At 44.6% G+C, this 14,901-nt stretch overlaps 1 protein-coding gene across 1 annotated transcript in view; it reads left to right on the top strand.

Annotated features, from left to right (window-relative positions):
* TRIM71 (tripartite motif containing 71) overlaps positions 1–14,901 on the top strand; it is a 71,909-nt gene that overhangs the window by 38,790 nt on the left and 18,218 nt on the right. Inside the window, exon 2 of the mRNA XM_038570331.1 lies at positions 9,773–9,940. Within this exon, the coding sequence (XP_038426259.1) occupies positions 9,773–9,940 (168 nt within the window). The remainder of the gene's footprint in view (positions 1–9,772; positions 9,941–14,901) is intronic.

The following is a 14,901-nucleotide window of genomic DNA, read 5'->3' as shown; positions in this document are numbered from 1 at the left end:
TCTCACACATAGTGTTTTGTGACATCATGATTAATACCTTAAAAAAATTAGAGGTGTGGAGACACGTGGGTGGCTCAGTAGTAGAGTGTCTGCCTTAGGCCCAGGGTGTGATCCTGGGGTCCTGGGATGGAGTCCCATGTTGGGCTCCCCACAGGGAGCCTGCTTCTCCCTCTGCCTGTGTCTCTGCTTTCTCGGTCTCTCATGAATAAATAAATAAAATCTTTTAAAAAAATAAATAAAATTAGGGACACCTGGCTGGCTCAGTCAATGGAGCATGCGACTCTTGATCTCGAGATTGTGTTTGAGCCCCACATTGGTGGTAGAGATTATTTAAATCTTTTCTAAAAAGAGAGGGGAAAAAACTAAATGTGTCTTTTTGTGACTTCAAAGGTTCTGAGAACTGCGGACTGTAGCTCAGTGTGGGAGGTATGGACCTTATGCAGGCTGGTTTTCCTCCAAATCCCTGTGCCTCCTTCCCACCTCAGCTCTGCCCTGAGAGCTCACCTGGAGGGTTTGCCCAGCCCTGTCAAAACCACAGCTCTCTGAGTAGGGTCCAAAACGTGGCCTGTATCATCATTTTTTGCCTCTGACAGCCCCCCCCCCCTTTAAAGATTTTATTTATTTATTCATGAGAGTCCGAGGGAGAGAGAGAGAGGGAGGGAGAGAGGCAGAGAAGCAGGCTCCACGCAGGGAGCCCGACGTGGGACTCGATCCCGGGTCTCCAGGATCACACCCCAGGCTGCAGGCGGTGCCAAACCGCTGAGCCACCCGGGCTGCCCCTGACAGGCCCTTTCTTGTCACGTTTACTGCTGTACCCTCAGCTTTAAATAAGAGGTGGCCGTCATAAGAATTTGTGAACGTATTTTGTCTGTGACTGACAAAACTGGAAGGCGTTGTGTGCTGTGCTGCCCAGGGTGTCATTGTTCTCTGGGGTTTCCATCGTTGAGAACCCTTGATAGAGGAGGGGTTTTCTTCCAGGATGAACTCAAAAAGTCCCTTTCATACTTTTTAATCTAACATTTCTGGGGACCATAAATTGAGGTTTTGTTTGTTTGTTTTAATCTGCAGGTGGGACGCCTGGGTGGCTTAGCGGTTAAGCATCTGCCTTCGACTCAGGGCATGATCCTGGAGTCCCGGGATCGAGTTCCGCGTCGGGTTCCTTGTATGGAGACTGTTTCTCCCTCTTTCTAGGTCTCTGCCTCTCTCATGAATAAATAAAATATTTTTTAAAAAACCCCCATCTGCACGTAAGCCCAGCCAAATTCAAGCACTCAATTTGAAAGCAGAATTACTCATCTAATTTTCTTTTTATTCGGTTTTTACCTTTATTTTCATTTTAAAGATTTTATTTATTTATTGATGAGAAACACACAGAGGCAGAGACCTAGGCAGAGGGAGAAGCAGGCTCCCTGCGAGGGACTCTATCCCAATCCTGGATCCTGGGACCTCGCCCCGAGCCAAAGGCAGACGCTCAACCACTGAGCCTCCTAAGTGTCCCTGGTTTTTAGCTTTAAAAGGGTAATGGTTCTGTTTTTGTATATATCAGTATCAAAAGCTGTGTGCTCAGGGAGTGTCCTTCTAGGGAGAAGGAATGGTATATGTGAGGGCTCTGAGACCAGGGAATAATGTGGCAGCGTTGTTAGGATAGAAAATGGGGACCTGTATACCTGGCTCTGGGGCTTTGGAACCTGGTTCTCACCAGCAGGAAAGCAGGTGATGGGAGGGGGTTGGGAAGGATCTATTAAAGGGTTGGGTAACCTTGTGAGCTGGGCCCTGTTTGGTGGTAGTTTGCTGGTGTTGGAAAGAGAGGGTTCAGTGTCCATTGGAAGTGTGAAGTTTTCTCAAAAAAAAAATAGGGAAGGGAGGGGCCCCTGGCTGGGCTCAGAGGAGCATGCAACTTTTGACCTCAGGATTGTGAGTTCTAGCCCCACCTTGAAGATAAGTTTGGCTTTAAAAGGCGGGTTGGGGACAGAACATCAATATATGGCTTTTGGAGGGTAGCACAGAAACCTCAAGTGAAAAGCACATGGCTTTTCAGGGTCTTCAAAGTAATGTGTCTCTGTTGGCACCAAACCCCAGCCTGAAGCTGTTAGAGTTTAATGACATTCCTCTCTGTTTTTAACCCTTCTTTATAAAATTTGTCCTATCCATGCCAAGCCTAAAATTTTGGTCTGGAGCTGAGTAGGTTCCTGTGACCTCAGTTTGGGCTGTTCTTGGACACTCCACTCCACCACCAGGTAGTTCTGACTCTTTCTTAGTTTAGCTTAGGAATGAATCTTGCTCAACTACTGGCCAGATAGGCAGTCCAAATCCAGATAGACAATACCCTAAGTCCTTGCATTCAGATGTTCCTCGACATGTAAGATTTCTGATTTTAGACAGTTAATATTGTGTACGTATATTAAGTAACAATGCCACAAAATAATGAATATTAGTGTTTCTCATGTGAAGTGCATGAACTCTCACACTAAATGCTATAGGTAAAAGTCATAAATCATTTTCATGCCTGTTTGGGTTTTGCTGCCAAATAGCTTATATAAACACTGGGTTTCCAGAGCCTGTTGATTTGGGAATTGCAGAAAGGGCATTGTGGGTTTGCATATGGATCCCCAATGTTTGCTTCACATGGTGTTCGAACAATATTCTCTGGGACTGATAAGTGTTGTTTTTATTCTTTTTTTTAAAGATTTTATTTATTTATTCATGAGAATACACAGAGAGGAGAGAGAGAGAGGCAGAGACCCAAGCAGAGGGAGAAGCAGGCTCCATGCAGGGAGCCTGACGTGGAACTCTATCCTGGAACTCTATCCCGGGTCTCCAGGATCACGCCCTGGGCTGAAGGCGGTGCCAAACCGCTGAGCCACCCTGGCTGCCCTGTTGTTTTTATTCTTAACACCTCTTTCCATGTACATTGCCTCAGACCCTTTCTGCTATCCACCTCCAAAGACACCCCCAACTAGCAGCCCCACTGTCCCCATGCCTTTGTGTTTGGGAACCATCTCCTTACCAACCACTGAGGATACAAAACACAAGGCTTGCTTTATTGCTGCTCCTCTGAGCTGGTTCTTTTTAGTCTCAGTGTCCACTGAAGCCTTCTAGCCAAGCAGAAATGGACTTTAACTCCCAATCCCAACATTGACCATCTCATCTGGTGTCCCCCTGCTGGCTTTTTGTGTATGTTTGATCCTGTCAGGAACAGAAACTGGGCCTTGACAACCTTTTTTCACCTGTGTGGAGGTTGATGAGATTTAAAGTTAGTAAGTTCGAAAATCTTTGTTATTCACCCTCGCAAGTATATTTTTCTTCTCATACTTCAAGTGATGTAGCAATCTTATATATATTGCCAAATTGGAATAGAGGTGTATAAAGAACAAGGGTAATGCAACATAGCATTGCTTGTGATTTTTTTTTTTTTAAAACCAGGAAATGGCTTTAAAAGTCTTAGCAGGTACGAATTAAATAAGTTGTGGTACATCCACAGGCAACATACCATGCAGCCATTTATAAAACAGGCAGCTTGACCCAGAACATTCTCCAAGTAAATATAGTTAAGTGAAAAAGGCTGACAAAATATATTCCTATTTGTGTCTTTTTAAAAATTTACATATGGGCAGCCTGGGTGGCTCAGTGGTTTATCACCTGCGTTCAGCCCAGGGTATGATCTGGAGTCCCGGGATCGAGTCCCACGTCGGGCTCCCTGCATGGAGCCTGCTTCTCTCTGCCTGTGTCTCTGCCTCTCTCTCTGTGTGTGTCTCTCATGAATAAATAAAAAATTTTTAAAAATTTACATATGCATAGAATGTAACATATTTTTAGATGGTTACATAAAAAAGAAACAAGTGAGAAATTGGGAGATTTTATTTTTTTTTTTTATTTTTTTTTATTTATTTATTTTTTTTTTTAATTTTTTATTTATTTATGATAGTCAGAGAGAGAGAGAGAGAGAGAGAGGCAGAGACACAGGCAGAGGGAGAAGCAGGCTCCATGCACCGGGAGCCCGACGTGGGATTCGATCCGGGGTCTCCAGGATCGCGCCCTGGGCCAAAGGCAGGCGCCAAACCGCTGCGCCACCCAGGGATCCCTAAATTGGGAGATTTTAAAAACTATTTGTAAAAAAAAAAAACTTTGTACTTACATCGTTTTGCACTAAAAATGCATATGTGTTCCCTAGTATTTTTTTTTTTAAGATTTTATTTTTATGTCATTTCTACACCAATGTGGGGCTAGAACTCCTAATCCCGAGATCAAGAGTTGCATGCCCTACCAATTGAGCCAGCCAGGCACCCTCCTAAAACTTTTTTTTTTATTTTTTATTTATTTATGATAGTCATCACACACACACACACACACACACACACACACACACAGGCGCAGAGACACAGGCAGAGGGAGAAGCAGGCTCCATGCACCGGGAGCCCGACGTGGGATTCGATCCCGGGTCTCCAGGATCGCGCCCTGGGCCAAAGGCAGGCGCCAATCTGCTGCGCCACCCAGGGATCCCCTAAAACATTTTTTTAAATGCTTCAGCACACGCCCCGCCCCGGCCACATTAACTCATCCTCAGCTATGATTCTGCCGATTTGAGGTGGTGGTAGTGATTGTGCGTGCAGCTGGTAGAGATTCTTTCGTTCCCCTCTTCTCCATGGCCCCCAGGTCACAGCTCTGTATCAGCACGTGGCCAGAGATGCAGGGGGGACTCCAGATTTGAACTTGGTTTTGGAGCATTGGCATTCTGTATATTTTCCCTAAATCATGTAAAAGCTGGTTTTGAGGTTATTGAATAGGCTTAGTTTCAGACTGGCTCGACTCTACTCCTTGAAGTTGGTTTAATTTTTTTTTTTTTTTAATAGCATGCAGGGTGGCTTATGCAGGTAAGGCTTTTGGTTGTCACCCGCCATCCTCCAATTCATTTCTGTAGTGGGAGGCTTAGAACCCCCTTTGCGTGCGTGGTGACCTCCTTTTGTTCAGGCCTGAGTTTGTGGGAGGCCATATGTCCCCAGTTGTTTTAAGGGATGTGAAAGAAATCTCCAATGTAAATGTACAGCAGTTGATACATTTCGGTTTGTTGGGGCATTTCGATGAGGAGTAGCCCCTCCATCCTTTCAGTTTACATTCTTTAGTGATGTGGTTAGTTGTATTTTAAACTGGAAGCTCATTCTTTCAGATGCACGGTGCTCTAATAGGAGTCCCCTGGGTGTGTGTGTGTTTTCTTTGTTTCATCTCAGGTAGTATAAAAAGTAGATTCCAGAAACACATACACAGTCTTGTTCATTAATAAAGCACTTTATTTAGATCCTGGCTAAGGTAAACCTGCCTGCTTGGTATTTTTATTTATTTATTTTTTCTTTAACCTCCCTCCTTCCTCTCCTGCTGGGCCCACATTCCTAGGTCTTTGTCTCTGCCTGGTATTTTAGAAATTATGGGAGAGGAAGGCAGTGGGTGGGGCTTTCTGAAAGCTGGGGGCAGGGAAGAGGGTGGTCACTTGGAAGGTCAGAGGTCAGCCTGCTCCTTTCAGCTGGGGCAGCCAGATTGTCGCCAAGCAAAGGAGGAGGGGGGGATGGAGGGGGGCGTGTTGTGCATCTGCCTGGGAAGCCCCAAACAGGCAGCTCCAGGCCCTGGAATTCCTGCCGCCAGAGGACCACTCCTTCCCCAGCTTTCCGGAGCTGCAGTTCATGGCCTCTGCCACATTTCTAGCCCTTTGGAGGACGTGGGTTCCAGTTTTTTCATTTAAAATAATCTTCCAGGGATCCCTGGGTGGCGCAGCGGTTTGGCGCCTGCCTTTGGCCCAGGGCGTGATCCTGGAGACTCGGGATCGAATCCCACGTCGGGCTCCCGGTGCTTGGAGCCTGCTTCTCCCTCTGCCTGTGTCTCTGCCTCTCTCTCTCTCTCTCTCCGTGTGACTATCATGAATAAATAAATTTAAAAAAAAAAAATAAATAAAATAAAATAATCTTCCAGGGATCCCTGGGTGGTGCAGCAGTTTAGCGCCTGCCTTTGGCCCAGGGTGCAATCCTGGAGACCCGGGATAGAATCCCACGGTGCATGGAGCCTGCTTCTCCATCTGCCTATGTCTCTGCCTCTCTCTCTCTCTCTCTCTCTCTCTCTCTCTCTCTCTCTCTCTCTCTCTGTGTGTGACTATCATAAATAAATCAAAATTAAAAAAAAAAAAATCTTCCAGGATGCCTGGGTGGCTCAGCATATGAGCATCTGCCTTTGGCTCAGGATGTGATCCCAGAGTTCTGGGATCCTGGACTTCTGGGATCCCGGAGTTCTGGGATCCCGGAGTTCTGGGATCGAGTTCCCGCACGGGAAGCCTGTGTGTGTCTCATGAATAAATAATCTTTAATAAATAAACAAATAATCTTCCAGCTATTTCAGAGAGAATTGCACCCACGTGCACCCTTACCTATTATCTGTGTTATCACAGGCTCTAAAATTGTGGGTTTTTGACCTTAGAAATTGCACGTAGATGATGTGGAGTTTCTAAGTAGAACTTGAAATCTTCCCAAAGGTTTATGCCAGCTTTAGCTAGACGGTGTATAAAAATTGGCCATATTTTCAGTTTTAGGGCCTTTTTATTTAAAAAGTTCATCGTTTATTCATTATAAGCACTACTGGGACTATGCTGTTTTACTCACCCATAGCTTTTTATTATCAACTATGTGGGTGTCCCCTAGCACCTCTGTGATGACCCTGTTGTCCTCCTGGAACTGCAGAGTACTGGCACCTCCAAAATTACAGTGTGATAATGTTGTAAGTGTTCTAGGCACTTAGAGCTGCATCAATCCTCTGTGAAGTGATGCCAGGCAGGATTGCATCCAGAGGACCCCACTGCCCACTTTGGAGATATCTGGGCTCTCAGGGATAGGTATTGAGAGTGGCCCAGTGCCAGGGGCTGTGGGTACCCTGTTGCTACCTGTTATGACCAGGATTTCTTTTCTGGCTACTTCCTCTGCAGAATGCTTTAAAACTTAACTATTTGCAAGGTATCTCCTATGTACAACATCATCCAGGCTCTGGATTATAAAAACCTAAAACCTGGAAAAATTACCGTTGTCCCTTGTAGTTACACAATTGGTGCCTGGCTTCCTTGCTTAGCCTAGGATTATTTTAAAGCCTTTTGGTTTCTGGTGTTGGGTTCCTGAGAATAGGGTTCCTGGGATTTTATGGATGAAAGTGGTCTCCTGAGGCACCTAGCCAGAACCCTTGTGTTTCATATATGAGACAAACTCAGTCAGGTGATTGGATAGATGGCTTCGTGGCCAGATGGTGCCAAGCTGGGGCTAACAGCCTCAGGTTCTTCCCACTCACTGTATAAGTGAGAGTGGTTATGCTTGCACAGATGGAAACATGAGGTTGAGTTGTTGAAACGGGAGCAGGGGTTGCTTTAGCACCACATTATGAAAAGAGACTAAGAATTTCTCCTAAGCTTTTCCAGTTTAGCATTGAAAGTTAGCTTGAGAATTTTAGCTTTATCAGATTAGAAAGATTAGATCATCTCTAAAAGGTGAACCTATTTTAAAATGCTATTGGTCATGGGGCCCCTGGGTGGCTCAGTTGGTTAAGCATACGACTCTTGATTTCAGCTCAGGTCATGATCTCAGGGTCATGGGATCTAGCCCAGCAGCAGGCCGGATCTGGGCTGAGTGTGGAGCTTGCCTAAGATCCTCTCCCTCCCCCAAACACTATTGGTCTTGAAGGCAAATTACCATCCCCAAATTTCAGTCTCCCAAGGTTCCTGGGGAAGCACTGCATTGGACAAAGGGTCCGAGTCCAGTCACAAACCTGGTCCCATTTCCCTCCTATAAAACAGGGTCCATAAAACTTTTCCATATCAGAACCATTTCTTAGAAATAGGAACATCATATCCTAAATCTTCCCCCTATTTGTGAATCCAAAAGTTCCAGAGAATTAGACTAACCCATGCAGGATCACTTTGAATGCCCTGAACCCTGAGTGGAGTAGGCCTGCTTCCCTGACTGAGCTCTGAGTTTCTTCTTTTTTCTTCTTTTTTTTTTTTTAAGATTTTATTTATTTATTAATGAGAGACCCAGAGAGAGAGAGAGGCAGAGACACAGGCAGAGGGAGAAGCAGGCTCCCTGAAAGGACCCCCATGTGGGACTCGATCCCGTGACTCCAGGATCAGGCCCTGGGCCGAAGGCAGGCACCCAACCCCTGAGCCACCCAGGTGTCCCTGAGTTTATTTTCTAGTGGACACGCTCTCTTCCAATGTGTTGGTTAGTTAATAAGATAATGTAAATGGGGAGCACCTGGGTCACTCAGCTGGTTGGACGTCTGTCTCTTGGTTTGGGCTCACGTTGTGATCTCACTTCGTTGCGGCTCTGCTCAATGAGGAATCTGCTTGAGATTCTCTCCCCACTCATTTATTTGAGCTAGCATATGCTTTCAAATAAATAAATCTTTAAAATAACCTGAAGAGAAGAGATGCAACATTCTCACTTCTACCCAGGGCCCTTTCTGTGTGGGTCTTCCTGTTGGAAACATTGGAGCCCTCCTTCCCCATCTCTGTGTCCTGTAACACTGTCTGCTCCTGGGCCAGGGTGAGCTCCTCTACTGTGCGACATGGAATCACCTTGCCTCAAGTCTCCCATACAGGACTTATTTCACCTTACTGAGTTAAGGTGCTTAGTGCTCTGGTGAAGAGCTGGTGTCAGGCATATCTTGGAACCAGCTCTCCACAAGGCTTATGTTGGCCCCCCACTTCTGCCCTTGCTTGCTGTGTGGCCCTAAGACGACATGACCTCTTGTCTTCCTCTGGGGATTAAGCATATTCTGTATAGGAAAACTGCCCCTTGGACACCGCTTCTCTGCCTGTTGCATGTTGGTTGGCTTTTGCTCACACCCAGGTATACCAGCAGCAAATTTAAGCCCTGCTCTTGAAAGCAGTCCAGCAAACATTTACAGAGAGTGGTGCTAAGTGCTCTGCTCTGGAGGGATGCAACCAGACTGGCACAGTTTCTGTGCCAAGGAGCTTTCACTCTTAAGAGCTTCTCATTTATCAGCAGGTGGAGGTTGTGCCAACCCTTCTGCCTCCCAGCATGCTGGGCCCCAGGAAATACAGAACATCACATAAAGCGGTCTGTCAGCATGGGCTGCCTCTCAGGGTCAACTCCTTGGAACGACTTGGCAGGAAGAAGAAAGACAAGAAGCTGGCTGACCTTACCACTAGCTTTTTGCCTTCTTTCCAGAAGCTTAAGCCTGTAGCTTGAGTGCCTGGGAGAACCATGGTTTGCACTTTGCACTAATCTCCTTGATTGGAGGGTGGCTGCACGCTGTGGTGTGAGGGTGATTAATACTGGCTCCTAACCTCCTTTCACAGAATCAGACACGGGTGGCAAGACAGATTTTTCTGGTGTATTCTTTCATTTGGGCCACCAATCTCAGACCAGGGAAATATAACCTTAAAACTTTTCTAGGTAATTAATGGGAGATATAGGGAAAATCTCTTATGCCAGGAGAATTGTTTTGTTTCCTCTTTGCCTTTGGAGTGTCTCAGTTATAGGTCTGAACGAAACTGGAGTGGATAGAGGAATTGGTTATTTTTTTCTTTGATTTTTGGGGCAGAGGGGGTGGGAAGGAGGGCATGCTGTGCTCACATTGAAGTGCTCCCTATTTCTGTAGGGGTGTGTTTGTTAAATTGGAAGCAGTTGGCTGAGGCTCTGGAATCCACAGAGCACCCCCATGGCTGCCCCCCTCCCCCACTAGTCCCAAATCTCTGATTAATAATGCCTGTCTCCTCTCTGGTCCGCAGGTGCTGCACCTGTACTGTGACACTTGTTCAGTGCCCATCTGTCGTGAGTGCACAATGGGCCGGCATGGGGGCCACAGCTTCATCTACCTCCAGGAGGCGCTGCAGGACTCGCGGGCACTTACCATCCAGCTGCTGGCTGACGCACAGCAGGGCCGCCAGGCAATCCAGGTCAGTGTTTCTCTGCCTTTCATCTGCTTTCCTTGTTCTTTCTTGCACATAAAACCTTTCCCACTCCCTTTCAGATGGCATGTGTAGATTACTGGGCAGGTTCCAGTGTGTGGGGGCCATGGAACAATGAACCAATGAGCTCATGTGACATCCACCCAGCAGTAATCCCTTGGGGGCAGGTGGAGGGTTTGTGAAGATGAGAGGGGTGTGGCTGAAGGTGACTAGCCAGTCAGGGCTTGTTGTGGACACTGAGGCTGGGCCCCCACCACGCCATCAGCCTGCTTCTCCTCCAGACCTCTCCCCAAGAGAGGTGGGCATCCAGCATACCTCAGCCGGGACTGCAGGAAGACTGGCTACTTAATGCTTTCAAGAGAGATATCTCTGCTGCTCAGATTTATTTATTTATAGGTGAGCAATCAGTGAGCAACAGAAGTTTATCTCAAATTCTTTCTAAGTAATAAAGCCACCACCTGGTAACTGAGACCTTGTGTTTCTGTTGAGTCCCCATCCGTTTTGGGTTAGGTGTAACTTTGGGACATAGCAGAGTTCTTTTACAGTTAAGTGATGGCATGACTAAATTCATTTACAATCTTCTTGTCTGGTCCAGGTGACAGGGTTTTAGGAAAAGAAAAAAAATCATGGGATGTGTTTTTGTCTCCTAGGATAAAGCTTGAAAGCCAGGAAACATTGCTAATCGTTAGAGGAAAAATTGAATGGGAAACTGCTAATGACATTCTGAAGAGTATTTGAATATGTGAATTGTTTTTAAAAAAAATAAGATTTTTTTTTTTTTTTTTTGAAATGGTGAAAAATGGATCCTGTGTTCTATTGAAGGGGCGGATGAATGGTTTTGGGTGTTAGCAAGTTTCTCAGCAACTATCACATTCCTATGCATGATAGTGAAGTAGTCTTTCTGAAGAGTCAGACCATCAGATATTTAAGTCATATAATTAGAGGTTTGAGAATCTGTTTCTGCAGTGACTAATTCTGGCATATTCTTATGCCAGAGTTGTCTGCTTTCTTTTGTATGCCTTTAGAGTGGCTCTTGGTTGCTCTTAAATCATTGCTTGCCAGCATCCCTGCTAGTGCATGGTTCTATTTTATTTCTGTTCTATTTCGGTGAACTTGTCCCCGTGGATGAAATGGTCTATGGCTTCCCACTACCATTAGGACTCGGTCGATTAATTGCCTTACCCTGCTGGTGTCTCCTGGACTCTGGCTGCTGTCAGTATCACCTGGGTGAGCTTAAAGACCTGCTGTGTCTGAGTTCTGCCACCCAGGTTGTGGTATAATGTTATTAACCCCTTTCTGTCCTTGGAGGTTGAGAACACTCAGGGGTCTCTAAAACGTGTTTGAGAGAATTGCTAGAGGCTTAAGGAGAGATCTGTGGTTAAAATGATGAAATCTCAAGGAAGTAGAAATTTCAATTTTCTGTGGAGAGGAAAGAAAGTAGACGTGCAGAAAATTTGTCTGCAGGGCTTATCTTTCTACAGCAAACACAGTCAGTGTTAGCTGAGGGTCTGCCGTATGAGTAGTGAAAAGAACCTTGGGATGAAACTCAAATGTCAGTTGGTACTACTGTACTGTGCCTGATGGGTAGAGGAGCCAAGTGGCAGGTGGGATACCTGGGCTGAGGTGGAAGGCTCAGTTTGTATGGCCACATCCAGCTACATCTGCTGAACATCAATTGCATCAGTTATGAATTAACTTCTAGAAGTCCTTGTGTAATTAAGAGTGTGTGGGAGGCAGGAAGGGTACTCTTTTGTGGCTCTTGGTTATAATTCTTCAGAACCTACATTCGCCCAATGATCTGAAGATTAAGGCATGATTGGCTACCCATTTCTGTCTGGGTGTTCTTGTCAGTTTCTCAACACACTGACCATTCCTAAGATTATCTGGGGGCCCTCTAATGAGGCCTTCGTACCTGTTAAGAAGGAACTCCTCTTGATGTTGATAGAAAAAACACAGCCTTCTTTCCCTCTGCTTTCACTCTGATGCCAACACATGCCTTTGTGGGGAAAGAGAAATTGAAGTAAAGATTGAGAACAAGTTAGTTTTGCTCAAAAATCCTTGCCTGAAGAACCAGTTTGTTCCCATGAGAGCCTTAGAAACAAGCTCTGTCTCCAAAGTCAGAGTGGGTATGACCCACTTTTCATTGTGAGCTAGTGTTTTGCAAATGGATTCCTTCTAGGGGTCTGGACACTCAGTTGTGTGTCATTGAAACTCATTGAGAATGGAGAGGAGTTTGCATGTGTTAAGTGAATATTTAACTGAGCCTTTGCTTTATTAAGGGATAATACAGTTCTGAAAGGTTGTGTAGAGTTCTGTCTCAGGGACTCCTCTAAAAGCCATCTAGAAGACACTGGAAAAGACAGCCACCATCTAGTACAGGGCACGCTTTTGTTTATTGATATAAAGAGATAATAAGACTTGTATGTGAATCCACAGGTGTTTTCTCCTTTGGTCACTCAAGATGACAAATTCTGAGATTTTGAGAGGTTCCCCACAGGGTAAAGAAGTGACCTTGAAATGCCAGGAACAGACACAGCTTTGGGTGTATGGTGCTTCAGGTCCTTGATTTTTTTTTTTTTCCCTTGCAGTTGATTAAAATGTTAATGAGGTAAAGGACCCAACCATATAATTTTTATGCTGCCATTTATAGCTTTTATATTAAAGAATATATCAGAAGACTGGTTTCTGCAAACTGGGGAAGGAAGGAGGAACACAGGCAATTACAATAAAATTTTGGGGGAGTGATAAGTTATTTTAAAAAATACATATAATTGGTGCCACACAGCCCTCCTCCACCCTTTAAATCACTAAATCCATTTAACCAAAATACAGAATAATTCTGATCACAGGGTAAAAAGAGATTCTGATTTCCTTTTCAAGGAACATTTAAATCACAAGTTTGAGTCGGAAGTCACTGGTCTAAGAAACTGTCCTCAACCTGTTCATTTACTCTTAATAGTAATACTGAATAATAATAAAAAAATAGTAATCTGGGACGCCTGGGTGGCTCAGTGGTTGAGCGTCTGCCTTTGACTCAGAGAGTGATCCCGGGGCCCCGTGATCGAGTCCCACGTCGGACTCCCTGCATGGAGCCCGCTTCTCCCTCTGCCTGTATCTCTGCCTCTCTCTCTCTCTGTCTCTCATGAATAAATAAAAAAATCTTTAAAAAAAAATAGTAATACTGAATAAACATATCATTCGGGAGCTTTTAGGTGCTGCTTGTTTGTATTGGCAAATTGGCAGATCCAAGAAACAGTATATATCCTGGAAATAGGCTTTACTTCTGCTAATAACTTAAGAAGGCATCACACTAAATAAGAGGTGATAAAGGCATATATATATATATATATATATATATATAAATAGATTTAAATTGTAGCAAATACCAGAATAAAAACCAAACTAGGTTAAAGGAATATTGCATGGAAAGGAGGGGGCCAGTATTTAAACAAAAGAGAAACCCAAACTGAAAGTGGATATATATGTTAAAATACCCAGAGACGCAAAAGCATTCTAAGATTATATGGGATACAAGAAACCTGTGCATTTTCCCCCCAAATTTTTAAGTAACCTTAAGTAACCTTTATACCCAACACGGGGTTGAATTCATGACCCCGTGATCAAGATTCTCATGATGATGTTGTTTTTGCTGTTCTTATTCTTCTTTTTAAAGATTTTATTTATTTATTCATGAGAGATAGGCTGAGAGAGGAGGCTCCCTGGCGAGAGCTTGATGGGGGACCCCATCCTGGGACTCCAGGATGACATGCTGGGCTGAAGACAGAGACTCAGCCACCCCGTGTCCCAAGAATCTCATGTTCTTCTGACTGAGCCAACCAGGAGCCCCAAGAACTTGGGCATATTATTACCATTTTTTAAAAAGATTTTATTTATTTGAGAGAGTAAGTACAAGTGGGAGGAGGAGAGGGTGAGGGAGAAACAGACTCCCCACGTGGGGCTCCATCCTGGGACTCCAGGATCATGACCTGAGCCAAAGGCAGTTGGTTAAGCGCCTCTTTTTTGGGTAAGATTTTTATGTATGTATGTATGTATGACACAGAGGTAGGCAGAGACATAGGCAGAGGGAGAAGCAGGCTCCTTGCAGGGACCCCTGAATCCCGACCTGAGCCACAGTGCCTGACTCCTTGTCAATCTTCCTGAGTGTCCTGGATTGGAGCCCAGCATGGGACCAGCTTTAAGGGGGAAAAAAAAAAGTAAAAAGTAGAAATGGGGTAGAGAAATAGTTGTTCTGAGAAGATCATAATAGGTAAGCACTATTTTTAGGAAGGAAAGCACAAGCAGATAAAGGAATGAAAGAGATGCAAACACCTTCCAAAGGACAGTCCAAGCACTTAATGCAAACTGAGCAGTTAAACCAATTAAAAAGACACTAGAGAGTTCTATTTTTGGTAAGTAAGTATGTATACCACGCTTAATCTTTGTGGGTGGGCTAACCTGTTTTGAAAAATATCTGGAACTTCACATATGGAAGGGCCTCTTGTAGGAATCTGCAAAGCCAAGGCATGGATGGTCAAGAACAGGAATTGGGGTTTTTTTAGCCCCTTAAACTTATAAAATGTTTGTGATCACATTACAAAACAGTGTTAACCAAAATTAGCAAACCCTGAAGTTAGCTCAGGAAAAATCACAAAAAAACAGTTAAACAATGCATAAAAAGATTATGAGAGGAAATAGAAATGTATTTAACATTCATCCCTATGGCCACAAATGGCTGATGGAACACAAGATAGCACATCTATATTCTGGACCATTGAAAGGAAACAGGCATTCTCCCACCTTTTATTGAGTATTCCCAGATGGCTTGCACAACACTTAAATCCATTGGCCCAAATCCAGTCTTCCACATCAGTTGCAAGGGGGAGTTTTGTTTTTTTCCTTCCAAGTTTTTAAGTTCCAGTTTGTTAACATACAGTATAGTACTATTTTCA

This window comes from Canis lupus, chromosome 23 (assembly GCF_011100685.1).
Source record: "Canis lupus familiaris isolate Mischka breed German Shepherd chromosome 23, alternate assembly UU_Cfam_GSD_1.0, whole genome shotgun sequence".
NCBI classification, from domain to species: Eukaryota; Metazoa; Chordata; class Mammalia; order Carnivora; family Canidae; genus Canis; species Canis lupus.
The sequence above is the reverse complement of the archived record's forward strand: the minus strand, read 5'-3'. Positions and strand labels throughout refer to the sequence as shown.